General features: G+C 37.3%; 2 protein-coding genes, 1 long non-coding RNA gene and 1 pseudogene across 4 annotated transcripts; 1 reads left to right on the forward strand and 3 right to left on the reverse strand.

The window, feature by feature from the left end:
* LOC133712525 (uncharacterized) lies at positions 1-4,674 on the reverse strand. 2 transcript variants are annotated; one of them, XR_009847458.1, is made up of 5 exons: positions 3,742-4,674; positions 3,560-3,638; positions 2,146-2,303; positions 446-598; positions 1-248 (listed from the first exon to the last, which is right to left on the reverse strand). It is a non-coding gene; the product is annotated as an uncharacterized LOC133712525 (long non-coding RNA). The 2 variants fall into 2 exon arrangements; XR_009847457.1 differs by having other exon boundaries at positions 2,146-2,251; positions 3,742-4,662.
* Positions 4,675-6,823: 2,149 nt separating this feature from the next.
* Positions 6,824-17,374, forward strand: LOC133710245 (uncharacterized). Its single transcript, XM_062136269.1, has 33 exons — positions 6,824-7,130; positions 7,613-7,674; positions 8,047-8,139; positions 8,627-8,798; positions 8,970-9,085; positions 9,365-9,451; positions 9,555-9,671; positions 9,766-9,829; positions 9,949-10,091; positions 10,530-10,577; positions 10,663-10,731; positions 11,529-11,604; positions 11,977-12,107; positions 12,195-12,254; positions 12,404-12,473; positions 12,574-12,638; positions 12,730-12,791; positions 12,896-13,019; positions 13,094-13,151; positions 13,314-13,426; positions 13,542-13,619; positions 13,724-13,786; positions 13,939-14,034; positions 14,165-14,274; positions 14,561-14,750; positions 15,098-15,212; positions 15,706-15,818; positions 15,902-15,979; positions 16,263-16,328; positions 16,414-16,545; positions 16,668-16,727; positions 16,831-16,911; positions 17,014-17,374. Exons 1-33 carry the CDS (start codon positions 6,998-7,000, stop codon positions 17,062-17,064), a joined length of 3,096 nt encoding a protein of 1,031 aa, XP_061992253.1. The 5' UTR covers positions 6,824-6,997; the 3' UTR covers positions 17,065-17,374.
* Positions 17,375-18,636: 1,262 nt separating this feature from the next.
* LOC133711130 (GLABRA2 expression modulator-like) lies at positions 18,637-19,716 on the reverse strand (annotated as a pseudogene).
* A 156-nt stretch (positions 19,717-19,872) lies between these two features.
* Positions 19,873-21,003, reverse strand: LOC133711131 (F-box protein At4g19940-like). The gene has a single exon (XM_062137297.1). The coding sequence runs from the start codon at positions 21,001-21,003 to the stop codon at positions 19,873-19,875; it is 1,131 nt and encodes a 376-aa protein (XP_061993281.1).
* Between the last annotated feature and the right edge of the window lie 4,805 nt (positions 21,004-25,808).

Here is a 25,808-nt window from a genome sequence, read left to right on the forward strand (position 1 = left end):
TGAATACCAGATTAAAATACATATATAGCTGATAAACCTCTTTGATCAATTGAACACCACTTGTCATCAATCAGAAAACAAAAGACAACAAGGAATGCTTTCTAAGTACTTGGCAAAACACAGTACAACACCTTCTCTAATATTAGTGATGATTTCTGCACATCTCCAATGAGAGATATTATTGATCGGTGCTGAAGAAGATTGACAACAGCAATTTTCTCCAGTTCTTCCACAACATGGTCAAGTTCCTGCCAAGGACGATGAAATATTTAATGAGTTATATATTTAAGAATTTTAATATACAGCAATATACAGGATTGACTACCATACTTCCCTTGCGTCAATATCCAGCAATATTATTGATTGGTGTTGAACGCGTACATATAAAGATTTAATTATGAAATCTTAAATGCATGTAGACAAAGGAAACTTCAAGAAAGCATACCAAGCAGCAACATAGAGCATGATATCATCCGCTTGCCTGCTGAATAAGCTATCTGCTCCAAAGTTTTGATGGGTCCAACCTCAAGCAAATGCTGACTTCACTAGTAGCAAAGACATCCACCCATATCCCCAAGTCTTCAAAAGTTGTAAGTACCTGCATGGGAAATAATATAGATATAAGCTACTGAGCTACTGAGAGGAAAAATCAATAAACCAGACCAATCATAATGCAGATTCCCATTTATAAACTTATTATATAGAAATGGAAGCATGCACAAGACTTATATAATACATATAAATATATAGAGAGAGACGTATATGAAAAGGCAGAGGACAGCAGGATAATTTAGCATTTCAAAGAGAGAAAAGTGATCAATAAGAAAGCTGTCAAAAAATGTGAAGTATCTCTGTTTTAGATTAGACTAGAAATTTTTCCCGTGCTTTGCTGCTGAGTTTGTTTTTGTAAATGAATTAGAACAACGAAATACAAAAGCAACATTGTTACATATTATTGAAGTAGTCAAACAGTGTTTATACATATTACATTTTAGTTAAAGCTTGTTCAACTGGAGCTGGTGCAAAAGTGCTAGAAGGGTTATAAGCTAATCTAGCAAAGGTTTCAAAAAATGCAGATGCAGAGAGGTGATAAGAGGAAGGAGTCCTAGAATACAATATGTACTATGATGTATTTTCAGTTGGTTATCAGTTAATAGATAGTTATTATTGACACTATAGAGACTGAATTCTTTTGAAATAAAACAAAAACCTGAACAGAACAATGATACTCAGGATGACATATAGGTATAGTGGTGAAATAGAGTGAGAATGATTGAAGATTATAATAGGTTGAAGACTTAATCTTTTTCAAGTATAACAGATTCGATGTTGATGTATATTTTTGAAAGAAAAGTGGTTGAGAGGTTTGAATTACAATTGTAAAAGATGCAAAAAACAATGTGTTCTGATATAGTATTGTGGTAAGAATATATTACTCAACCATGGCAGTACCGATAGAACAAAGAGTCTCAATTTTTTGACTTATGATTATGCATTTCTAACAAACTGTCTAAATTTATATGTTCATGACGCAAATTATATAAATTAGCATATGTAGTACTACCATGATTACAATGTAAAAAAGTGAATTAAACAATATGTGCCTCTTATAACCAGTGAACTGTAAAGGCCATTTGCTATAAAGAACTTCAAATGTTTTTTGCTCTTTTAGAAACAGTAGAAACTAATTGCTTTGCTAAAGATGGTAGCAATGTTTAGACTGTTTTGTATACAATGTGTAAAGGCCAAACAAAACAACAATGAAATCTTAAAATTGATCGTATAACTACTGAAGTTCACTTAAATGCAAAGTTCCAGTCATCTTAAATGAAGATTAAGATTAAGTCGGAAGATGACTATAGTCAAAAGATTAACTGTACTCCAAAAAAAGCAGAATTTCATACCAATGAGAGAATACAAGGTTGAACATGTAGCTGTAAGCAACTTATATTGAGAAAGTACTTAACTTATAATGCAGAAAAGTATAAAACATAAATTAAAAATATAGCTTGGGATATATTGGTATAAGTCAATTATACCATTTTTCTTTCATAGGTGTGATAAATGGCAGAAAATGTAGTTAGAAATGTCAGAAAAATAAAACGGGATAGTATTTAGTGGTGATTATAGTTGTGTGATATTTACCTCTTGGCTTTTTTGTCTGGTTCAGAGATGAATAATTCTCTTCTACTTGTTTCGATGACTCTTTCCCTCTCAGAAGGAGGATGGTCTGGAGTTGCAGTTGTTGAATCTTTTTGTCAAAAAAGGTTTTTAATGTCAAAAGGTCAGTGTCTAGTCGTTCACTGAAGGTACAAAACATCAAATATTAAATCAAATATGGGATATTGATGAAACAGGGTTTAGAACATATATAAATGTTTGCAGACCAAACCAGTTGTTACAATTTATTAAATGACAACAAAGATGAATGAAACTAAAAAACCAAATAGAAGAGTTGTTGACTAAAGCTACAAAAGCCTAAATTTCACATCAAATCTGGGATATTGATCAGAAGGTTCAGAGCATACATAAATGTTTGCAGATCAAAATAAACACACAGAAAATGAACAAAATTTCAATATTACTTATTTTCTGATGATTTAAATTTATATCAATCAAATTCCAATTGAAAACTGCAACCTCAAGATTCGAAACTTCTAAAGCAAATCTGATATTGAAATGCTGTACATATAGTCCTTCTAGTTAGGTAATTCCAAAAGAGTAAACATAGCTGCAATACAAAGAATTCATAACATATACTAGGCTACTTTATGTTTATGGGTAAAGTACAAAAATTACAAATGCACATATTTCATGAAACAATTGAAACTAGACCTACCAGGATCAAGAAAACCTACAAAATTTCACCACAGAAACATCCATAAATTAATAGATGAGACTACATACACTGAAAAAACTGATTGCTATCTTCTAACAAACCCAACACCAACAAAACCACATCGAAATAACTGACAAAAAATCAATCTTTGAAACAGAAATCAACTAACTTCACCCCATAAACGATTTGGGATGCAAACAAAATAGACTACCATATTCCCAAAGAACTTAAAAACTCAATCTTTGACCAACAAAACCAGTTGGGATGCAAACATAACAGATTATCATATTCCCAAACAACTTAAAAACTCAATCTTTGACCAACTAAACATAAACTTCTAATCAAAAATCACAACTTTCAACTCAAAACACAACAACCTGAACTCATTCATCAAGTAAACAGATGGAACAACATACCCAGAAACGAACAGAAAGAACAAAGCCTTGACTTGGGTATTGACAATCAAATCAAACAAACAAACAAAGAGCCCTCTGTATATGAAGATCAACAAGTGAGAGAAAAACAGAGGAAGAAAGTTCGAGGAAAATGCGTTTAGGGCCGTTTAAGAAGATAGCCCCCTCTCTCTTTCTCGTGATTTAGTTTTAGTTTTATACAAATCAATGAATCCCCTAATTTTTCTTACTGTTACTGAACGAATGGGTTCTAAGTGGCAACAAACAATGATCCAAAGTAACAAAAGATGAGATTACAATGCCATACCTCATCAGTGTCGTCAAGGACAAAATGAAATGCTTTTAAAGGAGGGAATTGGTCCACCAGCCTTTGAAGTACCTAAAGCCTGCAGAAGAAGAGAAGAGAAGCAGAAGCAGAAGCAGATATAAACCACAAATACCATGTTATAATATCATGAATACCTTGGTTTATATAAACCACAGATATACCTAGTCCGGTCAGCGATTCCGGCCTTCCCGCTCACGTGATTCGTCGTCGCCGCGTCGATATTCACAGTCACCCAAACAAATCAGAAGTAAAAATAATAAAATCCAGTTGATCAGATGTAATCAGATCTCACCTTTTCCTTTCTTCTTCCCTCGATCTTTTGCTGGGTTTACATAGGAAGTTAATAGAAACATTCTGGTTGGTAGATCTACTGGTGAAGTGGCCGGATTTGATAGAAATATGGTGAAGAAATTCTGACCTTACCCAAGAAAGGCGCTTGCAGATTCAGCGGCGAACTGGTCAGATCGAGAGAGATGACAAACAAAGAGATGAAGGGGAAAATCTAAACAGAATGGAGCAGGAATGGGTCAGATCGAAATGCACACGAGAGAAGAAAGAGGGAGTAAGGGCTTTTTTTTATCGAAGAGAGGGGAAGTTCAAAGACTATTTTTCCTCTCGATAAAAAGAAATGTGACTTGGAACAGCAGCCTCCGTCACAAATTTAGAACCTAACGCGACGGCAGAGCTGATGCAGTCGCGAAATTTCAATTCCTTACGACGGCTATATTTTGCCGATGTAAAAGAAGATAGTTTGGCGACCCCCAGTGCGACGACACATCGTCACCGTTGCAAACTCAATATATTGTTGCGACGGCAAAATTTTGCCGACGCAATAGAGCGGTCATTGGCGACGGCAAAGGTTTGCTGACGCAAACTTCTGAAGCCAAAACAATTCTTTTTTGTAGTGCTATGACCAGCGTCGTTGAGGTTGGTGGTGGTGAACTTCTTCCTTAGATCGTCGTCTACTAAGGAGCGGGCGATACCCGCTCTGATACTAAATGATGCGGGAAGCGTGAACAGAATAGGAAGAGGCTCCGTCAAGCGTCAAAAGCCATATGAGATGAACTAGAATCCACTAGTAATTACGGGCACAACCGTAAGAAACATAGAAAAACTTCTCGAATATTTAGGTTTTTTTTTTTATATTGATAACTTGAATCAAAATTACAATCTAAGAGGTGCTTTATATAGGGCACATAGCATAAACCTAATACAACTAGAAAATAAAAAGAACAATTTATTATAGACTAAAACTAGGAAACCTAATTAAACATTATTAAATAAAAATCGGAAATAGAATCATAGATATATACTAAAAAATATTACGCAAATATGTATTTGGAATCCGAACCAAGATTTTGCTCGAGAATCCCGATATATCCAAAAAAGTAATTTATGATTAATTTCATCATTAAGAAGCCTATTTGAATACAAATTTTCAATATTCAAATCATTTTTCTTAATGTGAAGACGCTTATTTCATTTCGAGATTTTTTGTTAAAATTGGCTAAAATCTCATCCTACATCAACAAACATATTGAAATTAAGCAGATGCCTTTCCCTCAGAACATGGACTTAACAGTTGGATATACCGAAGAGGCGAAGATATTAACGACGAGGTTACCTTCATTCCAGTGCTTGATCAGCCCTTATCTTCCAATACATACTATGTGATACGCCGCAGTGGAAGGCACAGAGGGTACAATATTTTTCGTGCATGTTCATCTCTTCGTGCCCCTTGCTCGCTTTAATTTGACTTAATTAGTACTTATAAACAATTAATTTGCAGGGAAGCATGCACAAGTTGGAAGGACCCTGGCCTTTTCCCCAAGAACTATATTAATGAGGTTGAACCAAACGCATTAGATCCCTCAGATGTTTATCAGCAGATCGATGGAGATTATGTATTCGCAACGTTGGCGTCAGAGGGGTGACTTTACTGCCAAGTCGATCAGTTGCTTCAGATGGCATTCCTCCACGCTTCTTGAGGGAGAAAGGGTGGAGGGTGTACAGGAGAACACCCTATAATTATGAATTAGGTACGGTGAAGCTCAAGGGCTTGACTCTTCACTATGGTCGCACCTTCCAGGGTTCGACTTTCCATCATCATCGAATCAGAACGACTGTTCCGAAGCTGTGGTGGTTGGCAAGTGGTATTGTCCTTTCATTTTTGTGAAGGAAGGAGGAGTGAGGTTGAAGGAGCAAATGAATAAGGTGTGTGTTCTATGAAATGAGACTTGAGCAAAGGTGGGAGAGAATTTTCAGCTCTGACAATGAGGGAGCAGATGTGGTGTGTTCGTGGATACCTTTATTCCAAGGGAAGTTGTTTTTGTTGGTGGAAATGAAGCTGTTTGTGAAGATAAAGAGAGAAATGTGAGTGAAGGGTTCATGTGGTTTAAGAGCTCGGATGGTGTGGAAGGAGAAAAAAGTGTGGGTTTGAGCATGAAAATTGTTGAGAGGATGAAATGGGAGCAAGAAAGAGTTGGATGGGTTGGTGGGGATGAAAGACAAGTCAGGGTTGAAAGAGTAGAAGAGTTTGGAGGGAGTGGAGAGTGGAAGAAATTCGCTTGTTATGTATTGGGTAGAGAGGTTTGTGTTGGAGAGAATGCATGAGAGAATAGCAGTTTTGGCATGTGATTTCAAGCACCCTCACCAAGTTAGGAGCAAATGGGAATGAGAAACTTGGTATTGTACATCTCTAACATATATACAATGATGTGTAATTGTGTATCCATCAAATCAAATGAATTAGAAGTTCTTGAAGTTATTCATCATATACTATGTTGAAATTCTCCACCTAAATTCTAATGGACAAACTTCTAATTGCTAATTGAACTTCAAATTATGAACTTTCGAAATCCATTTCGGCTATATGCTGTATCTTGAGCTTAAAGTGATCTCAAAATATAACAAAACGGAGTGCCCCCAAAACACCCGAAGACAAAGTGTCAGATTCCAAACATCACAAAACAACTTTTTTTTTTTTTTTTTTTTGACTTTGTCAAGAGGAACCCAAAAGTTTCTTAGGTCCAAGATAAACTCCTTCGGCGCATGTGAAATGCTCCAATTATGCATTGCAGCACAGTGCATGACCACTTTGACAGCTTCGAGGTTCGAACTAGTTGTCCTCAAGTCAAATTCAAGACTTTCCGCTCACAAAGTAACGGGCCATGATCAATTTTGAGCTTTTCCGGCCCAATAAACAGGTGGAATCTACCAACCCTATATCTCTGCGCTGCTACTACTCACTACTAGAGTGTCGGATTCCCCTCACTATATAAACCAGCCGCCCATCTCTGCTCTCTCTCCGATTCACTTCGAGGCGGGAACCACCAAACCCCATCAACATTTAAAAACTAAAAACCTGAGAAAAATTAAACAAAATTTCACTACTATCGGATTAGGGTTCCTCCTGCGATGGCGAACCTCAACATCGTTCTCGATGAAGATCAGCAATGGCTGCTCAATTGCTTGTCCGCTACTCTCGACCCCAACCACGAGGTCCGCTCTTTCGCCGAAGCCTCGCTTAATCAGGCTTCTCTGCAACCAGGTCCGGCTTCTTAAACCCTTCGCTTTGATTTTGATTTTTATTTTGATTTTGATTTTTCTTCTTTTCAATTGTTCCGTTTTCGCTGAATAATGTGGATTGGATTTGGAAATTTGATTGGTAGTTTGAAATTCTAGCTGGAAATGATCCTCCATACACAAACTGCACTTGTTTTCTTCTAGGTGGTCTGGATTTCTAGCTGAAACGATCCTCACTGCAAGCATCACTTGTTTCGATTTTCGAATTTGATTGCTAATTTGGAATTCTAGCTTAAATGAGATTTTGAAAATTAGAATTATGAGTTTTTTTTTTTTTTTTGGAAATTTATGAGGGGGATCAAATGCACCTGTGAGGTTGATGATTTGGTCATCTAGTGGGTGAAGTGGAAGTATATAATTGATCTTTATTTGCTTTCCTTGTTCTGCTTATGGATCGCTGCAGCATATGAAAACTTAGAAGATTGACTGGTTTACAATTGTCTTAAGGTTTTGGAAGTGCGTTATCCAAGGTTGCTGCAAATAGGGAGCTCTCGCTAGGGTTGCGCCAGATATCCTTTTATTATCAAGGTTCTGTATTTAGCACCATGAGCTTCTTTTTTTTTTTTTTTCCTTCCTTAATGTTTTATAATCAAGTTCCATTCTTTTGCTCCATGCGTTTCTTATTTGATTGAAGAACACCACTTCTGAAGTTACTTTTTTTTTTCCTGCTTTTCCGCGTCGTCATTACTTTTTCCAGTAACGAAAGCATAAAGAAAATGGGAGGTGGTTTTGTTTTTTCTTGTGTTGTTTCCACCTCAAAGATCAAGAAAATATACGGGAGCTATATTTTGCACACTGGCTGCTGATTAATGGTCTCACCTGTTGCGTAAAGCAGGATTCTTTTTTCTTTTCCTCTCTTGTGAGACTTAACATACTTTTACCTAGCTGCTGTCCTTCTAAAGCAGTTTATTAAAAAACACTGGAACGAAGGCGATGAAGCATTTGAACACCCTGCTGTTTCAAGTGATGAGAAGGTATTTGCATTTGACATTTTCAAGCGCTTAAATTTGTACTACTCTTGACCTTGATAGTTATTTTTACCTTGTTTTCATGTTCCAGAGACTTTGGTAACAATTTTGGCATGTATTGCCTACCTTTGAATTAGTAGCTTTTCTCTTTTCCCCCTGCTGTTCTGGAGTTATGAACTACATGTTTGTTTTTTTTTTTTTTTGTTCATTATTGTTTGAACTGCATTATACATCTACTTTTCTGGATACCAACTCCTAATAATTTGATAGTGTTTTGTTGTTTTAGATTATTTACTGTTGATGTTGTTATATTATATATTTAACTGTGGGTGTACTTGCTGGTGATAAGTTGGTGAGAATTCAGTACTTCATAATATGGAGTTGATCTTGACAATGCATTTGACCTTTATTTATTAGTAACTTCATGATACAGGCAAAATTAATATACCTTAATCTCCTCCTATATTTAACCAAGTAATGGTTACATTTTCAGGTGGTTGTGCGCAAACTTCTTTTGTTTTCATTAGATGATCCTCATAGGAAAATCTGTACAGCAATTAGTATGGCTGTAGCATCAATAGCAGGTTATGATTGGCCAGAAGATTGGCCGGACTTATTACCATATCTAATGAAGTTGATTAACATCCAAACCAATATGAATGGAGGTAAGCCTTTCTAATTCATGATCAGACAACTCTATCTCGGTTCTATCTGTGTGGCCAAAATGAGTCTATCAGACACGTTAAGTTTCTAAAAATTTTTGTCGTGCTTTTTCATATTTGTGACTTTGACAAGTTTTTTCTGCTTTAGATTTACACGTTTCTTAAATTTTGCAGTGCACGGAGCTCTTAGATGCTTGGCTCTTCTCTCTGTGGACTTGGATGATACTGTGGTCCCGACGCTAATTCCCGCTTTGTTCCCATGCTTACTTACAATTGTATCATCTCCTCAGGTTAGTACCCTGTCTTCTTTTCCAATTAATTGTCTTCGAGCTCTCTTGAATTTGAAGGTAAGTAAAGCTCCTTTGTAGAATGCCTGTTGTGTGACCTATTTGAGTCTCATGTTCTTCTGCTTATGAACTGTGGTTATTTTAAGAGGAAAACTTTTCGTGGCATTTGTGGCACTTGATTGTTAATGCAGTTTATGCTTACTTTTCTGTCATAGCATCTCAGTTTGATGATTTTTGTTTCCTTCAGTTAACCATGTGGTCTTGTGGGATTTGTATGTGCAGGTGTATGACAAATATTTACGCACAAAATCCTATTCAATTGTTTATTCATGTATCGCCGTGTTGGGGGTGATGAGTGGTGTATATAAGGTATTTGATCTGTTATCTATTCTAATGAACTTCCCACAATCTGAAGTGCGGTAAATTAAGCTTCTTCTATTATGAATTAACAGATTAAGATGTTTATGTCCAGACGGAAACCACTGCATTAATAGCACCTATGCTAAAACCATGGATGAATCAATTTTCAGCAATCCTGAGTCATCCAGTGCAATCCGAAGATCCTGATGATTGGAGCATAAGAATGGAGGTTGGTTCGGTGATTTAATTACAAATTCGTTGTGATTTGTACATCTGCTAATAGACTGGGCTTTTTATATATGGTTTATTTTCTTCGTCATTAGGTATTGAAGTGCTTGAATCAGTTTGTTCAAAATTTCCCAAGCCTTATTGAGAGTGAATTTATGAGTAAGTCATTCTTATCAATCAGTGGATGTGACTTATACAATTTGTATCCATGTTCTGCTCGTGGATAATGTACATACGGTAGTTTCATATCTTGTGCTGAACTGTTTCTGTTGTGGCAGTTATTGTGGGGCCATTGTGGCAAACTTTTACGACTTCTCTTGAAGTATATGTGCGATCGTCAATTGAAGGTGCAGAAGATTCATACGATGGAAGATATGATTCAGATGGTGCTGATAAAAGCCTAGATTCCTTTGTCATCCAGGTAGTTAAATCCATATGACATTTGAAATATTTCTTGACTGCTTGTAGAGCATGGAAACCCAGTTGTCCTCATAAAAGTGTCTTGCAGTCTTCCTGGATCAAAAACATAACTTTATTGCTTTCTCACGTGTGACAATTTCATTTCCTTCCTGCATTTCCAAGTTGTAGTTTAGCCATATTGTATCGAAGGTCTCTGGATCATCTGGAAGCTTTGATCTTATAAGTACAAAATTTAATTTTATTTCATTATCCTATGAAATTGTTCTTAAATGAACTGAAATTAAAGAGATCCTTATTTTTTTGTCTTTTGAGGAGAAAATGAATTTAGAGATTTATCTGTGTTTTTTTTTTTTTTTTTGGGGGAGGGGGAGGTGTTCTTCCCCCCTATACTGTACATATTTTGTCACTGTAATTGTTAAAACATATGTATTTAATGCAGTTATTTGAGTTTCTGTTGACTATCGTGGGTAATGCAGAATTGGTAAAGGTATGCTACCCATCTCTACTTGTTGCCTTTTGTTTTTCATTACCTACTTTTTTATTGTATAATGGTTTTCTCCTTAATCTTATAGGTCATCACGAATAATGTCAAGGAGTTGGCGTATTACACTATTGCTTTTCTGCAAATAACGGAACAACAGGTAGTCTTGTGCTATGTTAATTTTTGTTCTGTTTCTCATATGTATTCAGTAATGCACAAAATTTTCCCACCAGTTCCTTCTGTTAGAGCCTCTTGGTGTGTTGTTATCTCTCGAGAAGTAGAAAGAATTACAATCCCCATTCTGCCTAAAATTCTCGGTATTCGTTGATAGTTAGACTAGGTTCATAGGGCTGGCCGGCTGATCTGTTTGAAATTTAAAAGAGTTGTATATGGTCCTTTCTTATTTCTCCTATGTCGTAGGGTTAGAGCCAAAACTTAGTGCTTCAGCAGATTCAAGAAATTCACAGACAACCTTTGTGGTCATTACCTCAACATGTGTGAACCTGCATATTATTGGTTATCTCATCTGTCTTGCGTTGTTGTCTTATCCAAAGAAAAGTTGTCTATCTGGCCTTCACATTCTAAAGTTCTTTTTCTCTATAATTCAGCTTTTGGATATCCTCACACTGGTTTTTTAGTTCCAATTCTCATATTCCAACCATCTTGTCCTCATGTACCTTAACGTGATTTTGGTATTTCATAAATATGGCTCTCTCTTTGACTATTTGAGACTAAATAACTGAATACTGGGACCTACTTGATTATAAATTTATAATCATTATACTCATATGTTCCTCTAGATCGTTTTTATCTGATCGAGTGTCTTACTTTGTAAGTTTTCCTGATTGGGGAAGTAAATCACCTCTAGTATTACCAAGTGTTTTTAAATTTCATGTTCTTTTGTTATATTAAAACCATCAGTTTAATGGTTGTTCCTCTGTTGTCATTGTTCTTTAGGTTCATACTTGGTCAATGGATGCCAACCAATTTGTAGCTGATGAGGATGATTCTACTTATAGCTGTCGTGTTTCTGGTATGTGTAGCATCTCTCATGCAAGTTAATGCTTCTTATGGAAACCCTCCTTGACAATCATTATATACATGTATGTGTGTGTGTGTGTGTGTGTTCCTTTTTCTACAGAGAATATAACTGTAGTATAGTAAGCTGATTTATGGAAAAACAACAGTCTTATTGCTTTATAATATGGTTTTTGTTGTCATTCAAGATCACTGTTGTAGAAAGAAATCAATGCAATCCCTGAGGCTACTTCATGATTCTGTTCTATTGAAGTATATCAATGTTGCCCTTGGGTTTAGCCCTAGTATTTCAATTTTGCAATCCCAATTTAAAGTTAGATTTCTTTCTTCTGACCCACTTGAGCTTTATACCACTTTTCCTTTCCAGGTTCACTTCTACTTGAAGAAGTGGTGAATACGTGTGGTACAGAAGGAATCGATGCCATCATTGATGCTGCAAAAACACGTTTAAGTGAATCTCAAAGAGAGAAGCATGCTGGTTCTGCCATTTGGTGGAGAGTAAGTAGACATCGTTTTTCCCATGCATGTTCATTTAATTCATCTTTGTTAATTCTTTTTCGTTTTTATGGCTGATGTATGCTTCAGATGAGAGAGGCTACTCTGTTTGCTTTGACTTCTCTATCAGAACTATTGCTTGAAGCAGAGGTTTGTGCTTTCTTGTTTAGATGATGCCATTTATTTTTAAGGGGTGGTTTTTATGCTTCTGCTTGGTGTGTTTTCTTTTCTTTTTGCATGTCACTCAATTCCAGTTTCAAGTGGATTCACCTTGGTAGACTCTGATCTAACATTCGCAGGATTCAGGATTGACAAGAGTTGGCTTAGGAAACCTTCTAGAGCAGATAATCAGTGAAGACATTGGATTAGGTTCTTTTTTCCCAGCAATAGCCCACCACCGTCCCAAAAAAAAAAAGGACAGAAGCATTCATTCATTTGTGAATAAACATTTTCTGTTATTGTGTTGCAGATGTTCATGAATATCCCTTTCTTTATTCTCGCATGTTTTCGTCGGTTGCTAAGTTCTCCTCCGTGGTAACTTTAACATTCTTTCCTTATCTATTTTAAAGTTTTTTTTTTCCTATATGATTGGAAGTATCTTTGAAACATTTCTGATGTTGTATAGATCAGTCATGGAGTTCTTGAGCACTTTCTCTATGCTGCTACTAAAGCAATTGCCATGGATGTGTAAGTCTCTCTCTCTCTCTCTCTCTCTCTCTCTGATTCATTTCTGTCCATGAGGAATTTGTATCTAATCAAGAATTAAATTCATCTTTTGTCATCACTGTTAGGCCCCCGCCTGTCAAAGTAGGTGCCTGCAGGGCACTTTCCCAGCTCCTACCTAAAGCAAACAAAGGATTAATTCAACCACATATAATGAGTTTGTTTACATCACTTTCAGATCTTCTTAATCAGGTACTCATTACCAGTATTTACCTTAGTGTTATTCTTGTATTTGCATTAAGCGTTTATTATAATTCTGGTTTTAGGCGTCTGATGAAACCTTGAACCTGGTACTTGAAACACTGCTAGCGGCAATTGAGGCAGGTGAGTTTTAAAGGGAATACAGTTGAAGCAGTTTCTTTTATCTTGATAGAACTGGATGGATTTGTAACCCCTGCTATATACTTTTTTTTTGGCGTGTGAAATCATTGAATTATTTTGACTTTTAAGAGGTTGCCTGGCTACATGTTTTCTATTCAATTGTAGGTTATGAATTATCGGCATCAATAGAGCCTATCATTTCCCCTGTGATCCTTAACATGTGGGCGTCACATATTTCTGATCCTTTTGTCAGTATGGATTCAATTGAAGTTCTGGAGGTAATTTTATGGAGCATTGTTGGTACATGTAATAACATATAAAAATGTGTGTAAAGCTAAATGACTTATGATTTACTTGTTCAATTGACCAGCTTTTGTTCATGATATTTACCAGGCACTCAAAAATGCTCCTGGCTGTATACATCCACTGGTTTCCCGAGTTTTACCGTATGTTTCGCCAGTCTTGAATAAAGTATGTCAGTGCTTGTAACTAAATTGCATTAGAATTGTGTTATAGTTTGATATTTTGAGGGGAAAAAGTCTTTGCTTCTGATGCATACTGATGGTAATTGTCAGCCCCAACAGCAGCCTGATGGATTAGTGGCTGGATCAGTGGATCTGGTGACGATGCTATTGAAAGTAAGATATGCTTCAGTGAATGTTCATCTCTTATTTTCTTCATTCTTTTTCTTTTTCTTTCTTCTTATAGTTAATCATAAATTTTCCTCCCCTCGAATTTCCAGTTTTACTCTTTAGAAGGCTAATTAAACTTTGTGATAGTATTGGTACAGAATGCTCCCGGCGATGTGGTGAAAGCAGTATATGATGCTTGTTTTGATGGTGTTATCCAAATTGTCCTACGAAGTGATGATCATAGTGAAATGCAGGTACTCTCTCTCTCTCTCTCTCTCTCTATATATATATATATATATATATATATATATATATATATATTATTAAATTGTTCATACTATTACATAGTTAAGTGACTCAAGCTTGTTGCAACAACTATACCAGAATGCAACAGAATGTTTAGCTGCTTTTATAGCTAGTGGAAGACAAGATGTGCTTGCTTGGGGTGGTGATTCCGGAAATACAATGAGAAGGTTGCTTGATGCAGCTTCAAGGTAATCACTTATTGAAATGAAATTAAAAATAAGTAAATAATAAAATAAGAAGGTTGCTTGATGAGAATTACATGTTATCTTTCATGCCAAAAGTGTCCGCCAGGTTGGGATGATATGCTGTATATGCCTTTTTATTCCATTTGTGTCACTGGATTGAGTTTTTTCTTTTTTTTGTTTTTACATGGCAATTCATTATAATATTTGTAGGCCTATCAACACAAAAAGGAAAAAGAAATTTCTTCAAAATTGTAAGATTTAGTTACTGTAAGCTTTATGTTGAGTTCAGGCTTCTGGACCCTGAATTGGAAAGCTCTGGTTCTCTTTTTGTTGGGAGCTACATTCTGCAACTTATTTTGCATCTTCCATCACAAATGGCACCCCATATTCGAGACCTGGTTGTTGCTCTTCTTAGGCGCATGCAATCTGCCCAAATAGTAGGACTGAGAAGCTCTCTCTTACTCATATTTGCTCGACTGGTATGCACTTAACACTTGATGTTTGTAAGTTCCTCCAGTGACCACGTTTTATGGGTTATACTGAAACACTACAATTTTTTTTTTTTTTCCCAGTTTTACAAGATGCAGTAATCAGGGTATTTTTACCCTAATGCATGAAAGTCTTTGACTAGCATATACATACTAATTTTCAATGAAAATATAGTTGGTTCATTTTTGCAGCTTCTACCTTGTATGTTTCTCATCAAATTGTCCTGACAATCTTTACCTTTCCATTGAACTTTTACTTAGCAGCCTAGTCTGGTATGGCTCAAGCATAGACTATCCATGTCTTATACGATTTAATTTTTTATTGTTGTATTTCATAGGTACACTTTAGTGCCCCAAATGTTGAACAGTTTATTGATCTGCTGGTCTCCATTCCAACTGATGGCTATGATAACTCTTTTGTATATTTAATGTCAGAATGGACCAAACAGCAAGGTAATTTCATATGCTTGTTTACTTATCATATTATCATAGCTAGATCAAAATATGAATCTGGACTAGAAGTTTCTGATTGGTGCAATGTTTAATTTATTAAATCCAGTTGATAAAACCCAATCCTTGTCCCTGCAAAAAGATGCAACTTATCTTCAGAACATGTATGCATTTTTAATGTCCTTTGACAAACAGGCTGACTTTTAGCAACAATTTTATTCATGTTTCACTTTGCTCATGCCAATACGATTTCAGTTATTAGTTGAAGGGTCAAATTCAGCTTACTTCAGATTGTTCCCTGTTTCCTCTTTAGTTTGTTTTTTTTTTTATGTTTAGCACTTAGCAGAAGGGCATTTGAGCATACGTGTGTGCAATAATTTAATCTTTATTTTATGAACTTATATTAGCCTCTGTTTACTGAAGAGGCTAAGACTTATTAGAGGCTCTGCAAAAGTCAGATATTAAGATCTATTTCCCACATGTTAATTGAGTGCAGGTGAGATTCAGGGGGCCTACCAAATTAAAGTCACTACTACTGCTTTGGCCTTATTGCTCTCATCTAGGCATCCTGAATTAGCAAAAATCAATGTGCAAGGAGTTTTAGTTCAGGTTCTGCTGAAACTTTTGTGGTCCTATTCATTTTCTTATATTTCCTTGCTGATTAAAAACTTGTTCTGCTTCCCCTTCTAAAGTCTGCTGCTGGGATAACGACTCGTTCAAAAGCTAAATTAACTCCTGATCAGTGGACAGTGGTGCCACTTCCTGCAAAGGTACATCTTGGGGGTGGGGGCCCTTTTTCATTATCATTTTCTTTTTTATCAAGCAGCAGATTTATTTGAGCTGAAAAGCTAGTGAATGCACAGAGCTTTAGTATCGTAGAGTTTTTACACTTGGCAAGCAACTTCTGCATTTGTTTCAGTGCACATACAGTGGCTACTGCAGGATTATATTAGCCATACATAGAAAGTTATTTATTAGTGCCTGTGCTTCGTGCAGTGATTGTTGGAAATACCAGTTTTAGAAATCTTTTACCATTTCTCCTTGTTTTTGCAGATAATGGCTTTGTTGGTAGATGCATTGGTTGAAATCCAAGAACAGGTTTTAGCTAGTGATAATGAGGTAGTCAATCTTTTTGCTTTACTTTTTTTGGGGAAAATTACATATCAATAATGAGCTTTAAGCTTGGAGCCCATTCCTGCTGCAGGATAGTGACTGGGAAGAAGTTGAGGCAGATGGTGGGGAAGCTGATAAGGACTTGATGCATGCAGCAGGTGTAACGTCTTTTGGCCAATCCACACATGAACATCTTGAAGCAATTGCAAAAGTATTTAATAAGGTATTTTCTTGTTGCTTAATTATACCTTATGGAAACTATGAATCTTGCAGTAGATAGTATTATCTACAGGTGTATACTGTATATGAGTAGATCACTCACGAAACTTTGACATTTTATTAAAGGATGAAGAAGAGGATGGGTATGAAGATGATAATTTAAGTGTGGCCGATCCCCTTAACCAGGTATATCATGAACTTAATTTTTTTTTTTTTTTTTCCAAAGTTTTATGAAATTATTTTATATCCGCTACGTTTTGTATATTTATTCTTTGATCTCACTTTACAGATTAATTTGGCAAATTATCTTGCCGAGTTTTTTGTAAATTTTTGTCAGAGGGAAAGACAAATGTTTGATCATCTTTGCCAGGTCAGCTTCCGTAGTTCATCCTGATAAGGGAACAAAGAGTGACAATCTTTAATCTATTTATGGCTGAATTTGTGTGACATCTTCTACTTTTGTCAACTGCAGAGTCTGACACAGAATCAAAGGAATGCTATTCAGAAGATCAAAACTGTCTGAGGGTTTCATTGCATGTGTGAAGCTTGGATTGTGAGCTTGCTAATCAATTATTGTTGAATTGTTCAAAAAGAAAAATATATTGACCCTAAAAATATGGGAATAGGAAGAAACTTGCATTTCTTGCCAAGGTTTTCCCTGAGGATGTCATTAGTTTTGAAAAGCTCCGTGTATTGTCTATACCGATAGGACAAAAAAATTTTGAAGTGCAGGTGATCAATAGCCAAAATGCAGAAAATCAAGCCATGTAATTCGTTAATTTGTTGTGAATATTGTTTGTCTTTAGTTGTTGATTTCTGAGATATCTTAAGAAGCAATGTCTTTCTGGTTGAATTGCTTATTATTCTACTAATAAAATAATAAGATGCACACAGTTCTCCCAGACACAAAATCTAGAAAACATAGATGCACACAGTTCTCCCAGACACAAAATCTAGAAAACATAGAGCTCCGTCATCTAAGACGTCTATCTCTGCTTCTACATCCCTACATGATGCAGTACTTGTACCCAGAGTGAAATCTTGAACATAATACTGTTTTGCGGAATCGGATTGAAAAACAAACTATGTATCACTTGAAGAATCTTATACTCGTTAGCAAGAGCAAGAGGACTGAAGCCGATACAATAAGCATAACTGACTCTCTCGTAGTTTGGAGACTTTGGATGGGCTGATTTATCACGTAGAGCGTCTGGAAGAGCAATAAACTCGGGTGTTGGGATTAAAGACATAAGCTGGGTGAGGGTCGTCCTCACACATGGAATCAAAAAGACAGATTAGGCCAGTATCGGCGATGGCATGGCAATGATGCTCATGTGAAAAGGATGACAAATGTGGAGTGCTTAGATTTACAAGCAGGTCGATGGGAGGTGTAGGACAAATCCCTTCCTGGTTGATTTGCATGGAGAGCAAGCGTTTTGGTCTTATGGGTTCGGTCTCGTGTTGCCAGAAGTAGACGAGGAGGTGAGTGGTGGGGCTGTTGTGCAAGTTCCCATATACCTTGAGAAAGAAAAGATCACGGATGAGAGAGGACCAAGATTTGCAGACGCACTTGAACCTCATCAGCTAGGGCCTTGTCAGGTAGCCATGGGAGGATATGAGACAGTTCCATGCATGGTTGGTCTAGCTGAGTACAGAGATGAGTACGTTCTCTCAATCATCTTGGCTATTTGAATAGAACAACGTGAACCAAACTAGGAAAGGGATCCCATCTATGATTAGCAAACCCCAAATCCGATTAGGACTTGGAAACCTAATCAAACATTTCCCAATCATACCCCAAACTGGTCGTGCTGCATTATCGGACTCGACTCCTATTTCCATATTAGCGTTCACTCGTATTCAATATGTCAATATTGAACTCACTTTAGCAACCGATAACTCTTCACTTTTCCGATTACTTACACATTCTTTGTTTTCATCTGGCCATACAACCACATTATATAATATATAGATAATTACACACTATATCTATGAAACTAAAACGGAGATCGTGTTGTGATCATACTTAAAAGTAACATAACATCTTATATCAGACGACGGGCTCAACGAAAGAAGTCTGCCACAGCTACAAAAATTATCCCAAGGATATGCTCCGGGCATGTAGAGCTCCTTGTAGGCATTGAGCAGCACCATAATAATTTAAGAACCCCATAAACCAAAATTCATGGTTATCAGTTGAGATTTTTTTTTTTTTTTTTTTAAATTTTTTTTATGTATGTACTTTTCACCAGGATTGGATCTGCTGAACGAAGAATTAACTGCTTTAAGCTGATGCAGTGGGATAACCACCTTATAATAGCTACATTCAGTCTGGTTTTCAGCTTTGTATAAAATGGGATTATCACTGCAATAAGCAATCTTTGCAGTAGATACATATAACACTCCCATTACTGGACCGTACGACGTACATAAGTAACATGCAAATGAATTTTGAAGTTGCTCCTCAGGAACAATCTCAAAGGTCGATCGAAAGATCCTATAGTAACCACCTTCCGCTAAAACCTTTGTTCCTCGTGTAATTCTTCCCATGGCAGCATCAGCAAAGCTAGGGCTTGTTTTCAAGTGCTGCCACGTGTTTCCGGCGATATCCATAGCCTTCTTTGTAGCTTCCGCGACGGACTGCTTTCTCGTAAGGACTGGATCCCTGTTGCGATTCAGACATGGAGCTCGGACACTACGCAATTCGGTGCTTGAATGGTCACAACTAAAACACAGAACAATTTAAGAGAACACTTGATGACTTGATTTCAATATAAACTATCGAATGAATAATACAACACCTAATTTGCCCTTGTTAAAATCTAACAAGTACTCTTAGAGTCTTGCGGAGCAAGAAAACAAGTAGAATTCTAGAAGAAAAGAAATCCAAATATGACTCTTTTCATATTTACTTTCCTACGTAAAAAATTTAAGGTGTCGCAGTAGCTAGCTAGGCCGTCTCATTGTCATCCTAACGGGACTATACTTCTGGTTCTTTTTATTTTGGCTATAAATAATGGTCATCGTTTTTCTTTAACGAAATAAGTTACATTAGAAATTGAAGAATCTAATGGGGGACACGGCCAAAATCCTGTAATATGTTATAGTCGATCAAGTAATAATTAAGCAAGTACTATATTAAAATTTGAAAGTTTCAGTAAAAGTACCTTGACATTAACAGTCTACTAGCAAGTGATCACTCTAGAGTCGGACAACCCAAATCAAGAAGACAAAACAATAAGAACAAAGACTACTAATTAATAGCAGTCGTACCTAATAACGAAGAACAACAATCACCTCCCCCATACAGGAGAAAATTTAACTGGCCATCTCATGATCTCAAGGTGATCACACTTTCATCATAACTAGTAAGCAAGCTCCATAGACCAATCTTCACCGGCAAACTAATCTTACATTTCCGAAAGCTATCGCTCTCTATATTGTAAAGATGAACACTGACATTGGCCGAGTCCCGTAAGGTAGGCTTGAGCAGGAGCTCACCTGTGTGGATTGTACCCAACGGAATAGGGCACCCTAATTTTTCCCAACTCGAGGTAAATATGATATTCTTCTTAACCCACACATGATTTTGGTAATCCTCCAAAATCCACAATAATATCATGTCCTGTTGAAACAATGATGTGTCATCATACACAGCCACACATCCACCCACTTCAACAATATTCCCGGAGTCACAATCTCCGGGAAGTGGGATGTTGTCTCTGAATCTCTCGGCTCCAACATCAAATGCAACTATAATCTTCTGATTCATATGCATCCAATGTATGCCTCCATGGAGGCATACACTTTTCTTAGCAAAGTCTAGCCTTTCAGGATCAAAAGGAAAGTCCAACTCTATGTGCCTCCATGTAGTTGTACCCAAAGTGAAAATTTTGAACCTCAGAGAAGTCACATAATTCGGGTAATCCTCATTACCAGACCAATGCACTTGGAAAACCTTATACTCGTTTGTAACAGCACTGAATCCGAGATGGTGTGTAAACAATTCGGCTACAAGGCTGGTATGGGGAAGAGTTATAATCTGTTCAGTACAGGGATTGAACACATAAACCGTTTTGGCATTAAGTTGATCGGCTAAAATCGTTAAGCCGTTGATACTATGTGTGCCGCCGAGAAAGGAATAGGACGGTGCTGGAAGGCTAAAGAGGTCTGTTGTTGGATTAATAATATTCTTTTCTCCTTCTTCTTGGTTGAGTTTCACAGAGTGAAAGTGTTGAAGTGTGGTTGTGGTCTCGTCCGACGTGGTGAAGAGGAGGTGAGTGGAAGGGCTGCACCGGAAGCTACGGTGAACAGTGAGAAAAGAAGGGTTGCGGGTGAGAGAGGACCATGATTTGCAGACGCATCTGCAACGGATCACGAACTTGGTCGGTAGCCTTGGGAGTATCTGGAAGCATATGATTTCGGATGGGAGCCCACCGCTGATCACTGAGTCAGCTTCCATGTATGTTTTATTACTTTCGCAACTGGAACGTAGCCCTAGCAGAGTTTTGAGTAAGAATCGAGATCAAGTCAGAAACCGTACACCTTCGACTAGTATTTTTTTTTTTTTCAATAATAAATAAAGAAGGGTTTTTGTCCATTTACCCCATTTCTAGGGATTTTTTTCCCACTAACCCCATTAAGTTTTTTTAATTCTCTCTTACCCAATACACTCTAAGAGAGTCTTCCCTAATACACCATTAAGATTTTTTTTTTGTTTTTAATTTTTTTTTAATACCATTCTACCCCTAACCCATTTGTTACTTAAAGAGAGAGAGAGAGAGAGAAAATGGAAGAGAGAGAAACCATAGGAGACTTCGCCGGAGCCCGTCACCGGCCGCCGGAATCCGGTCACCGGCCGCCGGAATCCGGTCACCGGTCGCCGGATTCCGGCCAACTTTCGCCGGATTCCGATCACACTGGATTTTTCTGAAAACCCTCCAATAGAGGGGCAATAGAGGTCTATTGCCCCCCCAATAGACGTCTATGGGGGCAATAGACGTCTACCAGCCATGTATTGCCCCTCAATAGATGTCTATTGCCCCCCAATAGATGTCTATTATCCCCAATAAAACTTTCGGTTGCCAGAATATGAACTAATCTCCCTAAATTTAGACAAATAAAACTTTATTCAAAGAAAAAAAACGAGGTGATTACATCAATTCAAAACATATATTGCCCCCCAATAGACGTCTATTGCCCCCCAATAGAACTTTCAATCGCCGAAATGGGAACTAATCTCCCTAAATTTAGACAAATAAAACTTTGATTAAAGGAAAACAAAAGGAGATTACATCAATTCAAAACGTCTATTGTCCTCCAATAGACGTCTATTGCCCCAATAAAAACACATTTCTATTGAAAAAATTTCAAGCATCGACTTTTACATCATTATGCTAACAACCACAACATATATATTATCGCACCCTTCTAAAATTAGCCTAACATTCACTTTTATTGGCCGAGATTTGGGGCCCAAGTTTCTAATCTATTGTTTCAAATCAGTTACTCACCATCCTATACAATTATCATGGCAATATAATAACAATATCTATCGTTTCAAATCAGTTACACACCATCCTATACAATTATCATGGCAATATAATAACTAGAATTTTTGTATTAGCAGTGGGGTTATGGTTGGTGCTCATTATTCATGCAACGGTTAGCTTTTCCGCAACTCCAAGAAATGACATCGCATAAAGCCATTGACTCCTCGTCCTCCATTTCTATTAAACCCCCACTAAAACCAGATCTCAGTCTCTCAAGTCTCTCTGATCATTCTTCTCCTCACTCACTCCAAAATGGCGAGTTGACTCGTTCTTGTGTTCACACTCAGCGCCCTGCTGCTCCTCTCCTCCCGCCCAGCTCTCTCCAAGGACGCCGCCGTCGACGACGACGACAAGGATCTCAGTTTCCTTGAAGAGCCGACCGAGCAGCAGGGCCACGGCCATGACGCTGCGCCGCACTATCCAGATCGGAACAAATTCGACGGCAAGAGCTATGACGACGCCGACGACTTCTCTGATTTCGACGAGGGCAATCAGGAGGCGTACAAGGAGCCCGAGGTCGATGAGAAGGACGTCGTCGTTTTGAAGGGGCGAACTTCAGTGAGACGATTAAGAAGAATCGTCACCGGAGCTTTTCCGGCAAACCGAACAGAGGCGTAACCAAAATAAGGGAGGGAGGGAAGGGAAGGGCGGGGGAGAGAGAGAGACTTACGTGTGTGTCCGGAGGCGAGTTGCAGGGAGCCCCGGTCAGCCGGAGACGAAATTTGAAAGAGAATTCCGGCAGTGAATTCTGAGGGGAGAGAGAGAGAGAGAGATCTGAAATCGGAGAGGGATGAGAGGGGAGAGAGAGCGATGTGAAGGAGAGATCATATCGTGGGGTTTATTAATTTGATTAAGGACAAATTTGTCATTTTGCTTCAAATTGGGTTAGTGGGAATAAAAATTTGTTGCTGGGGTAAGTAGGACAATTTTAGTTGATTTTGGTGCTTTTGGTCAAGAACCCAATAAAGAATTAGATGATATTAGTTCGGTTGTGATAATCTATTTAGAGCATTAAGCGTCCAATCACAATCCTTAATGAAAAGGGATCATCACGTTCAGAATTCCACCCGGATTAAATAATCTTCTATATATATAATGGATTTCTAAACTATTACGAATTATAAAACCATTTTGAAATTGAATTAATTTGGACATCACGTTGATTTAAAAAGGATCTTTATGATTGAGGTTTCGTTGTGCTCAGACATAAAAACTTGAGAAAGATTAAAAGAAAACAAACAAACAAAGAAGATTATTAGGAAAAACTGTCTGCCGGCAGACAAAAAACACGAGTTAAACACTTAAACTCATTATGCATGGCGTGTTCTTTTTTCTTTCATACCGATAGAGAGTGGAAGACTTTTTCAAATCTAGTAGTCAATTGACTCAATTCTGTCCACTACCCCTGAGTGGTGGAGCGGCAATCCGGGGTTGGCGACTACTTGGCGCCGACCTCTCGTGGATAGGTCACAGGTATACCTCTAGACTTGGAGCCCAGGGTTTTGCTATCTACCCACTGTTTTTTGGGTAAAATAGTGCTAATATATATCCGGTGTAATATGATTTCTGTTTTTGAGAGATCAGTGTAACATGACTTGAAAAGAAAAAAGGAATTATAGAACCCAATTTATAGTTTACTATATAATCTATACAATCCAAAGAAGTCTGAGGATCACTAAAATGAGGACTAGTTGAAGACTTTCTAATCAACGGTTTGAGAGACCCACTTTTCTATTACATTATGGCAAATTAACCGTTAGCTATTAATATATGCATGAGTAGATTACTTTTGAAAATTTTCTTCCAAATTGCTAATCGTTAAGATACTAAACTATATCAAATCAATGAACGAACCAAATCTGTCAAATATGAACCGTTCATGTTGATAACTGATAAATTACGATTATGAATGCCTCAACGATTTTCAATTTGGTTGAAAAATTGCATAAATAATCTACACATAAATATCTAAACATATAACGATTAATTTGTGGAAATGTAACCGAAAAGTGAGTCTTACAAAAAAGTCCTCAACTGATCCTCATTTTTGTGGATCTCATTAGAGGGGCTCAACATGAAGTAAAGAAATTTACCCTCCTTTATGACAATTTCTAGCTCCTAATCACTTGGATTAGGCCCAATTTACTTGGCATTAGTCTAAACCTTATTATTTCACGAGGTCGTATTATATTGGATAGTTTGTTAGTCCATGCACACTCATTATTAATACTATTCGAATAAAACTAAGTAAATCACTTTTTTACATCTCAACTAAAGCTCATTTAATATGACATCTCTTGTGGCATGGAAACCAACATGCACATTAGAATGTTTCATAATGTGGATATGCTACATGAGGTGGGATTCGGATAAGATGCAAAAAATAAATAGTTCATTTAGCATAACTCATATTATTTTAATAATATATTTTCTCTGATAATGTATTGGTAGAGCCCTAGAGGTCCCAAATTTAATATCTTTGACTAAGGTTTCATAGCAAGAATAGAAGTTTGTACACCAATTTTACAACTTTGTGCAGGACAACTGGACAAGTGATCACAGAATACGAAATTGTTACAACTTTAAAAGAGTAGCTAGATTGCAAGGTTGTATCTTATAATTTAAAGTTCTTATAATTTAAAGTTGAAGGTAACACGAACCAACTCCAAAACATAGTATAAAGTGGCATATGTTTAAGTAAAATAGATTCGAGAGATAATTGTAGAGAGATATGTGTATTATTATTGAGAATAGGAGCCCTATATATAGGGATTACAAAGTACTAGTTCTAATGTTACAAGGAATACCAATCCGTGTAGGATTGAGAAATCTAGAACCTTCTCTCCTATTGCTATTCCTAGTTTGATAAGGCACACTAAATCGATATTCCTTCAACACTCCCCCTTGTGCCGCTTCAAACTTGGTGGTGACGCTTCATCCGTTGCCTCGTTAAAAACCTTGCCAGGTAACAAAAACCCTGTGGGATAAAAATAACCCTGGTCGAAGGATAAAAAGAGCACAACACGTCCTTCACTCTTCGAGATCGAACATGCAGACATCATAACTCCCCCTGATGTCGATATCTCCCCCTGATTGCTACAATCGTGGGAGTTCGGATAACTTTCTCAATCCGATGCTCTTCACATGTTTCTCGAAGGTGGATTTAGGTAACGACTTAGTGAATAAGTCCGCTACATTATCCTCTGATCGGATTTGATTCACTTCAATCTTTAGAAGTGATTGTTGTTGCTGATTATAAAAGAACTTAGGCGATATATGCTTGATGTTGTCGCCTTTGATGAAACCTAACTTCATTTGTTCAATACAAGCTGCATTATCCTCATAAATGCATGTAGGTTCATCTGTGGTAGACTTCAAACCACAACTTCCTTGAATATGTCAAATCACAGATCTTAGCCATATACATTCACGAACGGCTTCATGTAGAGCAATAATCTCTGCATGATTCGAGGAAGTAGCAACAAGGGTCTGTTTTGTAGACCTCCAAGATATCGCAGTGCTTCCCATGGTAAAGACATAACCAGTTTGGGAGCGACCTTTGTGAGGGTCAGAGAGGTACCCTGCATCAGCAAAACCCATCAAGACATCATTGTCGTTTTGATGGAGGGAGATAGGAGGACGCCGGCCATCATGAGCGGCGGCGGCAACATGGCCGGCGACCATTCCATGGACGGGGGCGTTTTGCCTTTTGGGG

Source organism: Rosa rugosa, chromosome 5 (genome assembly GCF_958449725.1).
Source record: "Rosa rugosa chromosome 5, drRosRugo1.1, whole genome shotgun sequence".
In the NCBI taxonomy this organism is placed as follows: domain Eukaryota; kingdom Viridiplantae; phylum Streptophyta; class Magnoliopsida; order Rosales; family Rosaceae; genus Rosa; species Rosa rugosa.

Coding starts and splice junctions, on each gene's coding strand:
- LOC133710245 (XM_062136269.1), top strand. CDS start 6,998: ATGGCGAACCTCAACATCGTTCTCGATGAAGATCAGCAATGGCTGCTC. Junction 9,086..9,364: donor CAATTGTATCATCTCCTCAG/GTTAGTACCCTG, acceptor TTGTATGTGCAG/GTGTATGACAAATATTTACG. Junction 16,546..16,667: donor TTGCAAAAGTATTTAATAAG/GTATTTTCTTGT, acceptor ATTTTATTAAAG/GATGAAGAAGAGGATGGGTA.
- LOC133711131 (XM_062137297.1), bottom strand. CDS start 21,003: ATGGAAGCTGACTCAGTGATCAGCGGTGGGCTCCCATCCGAAATCATA.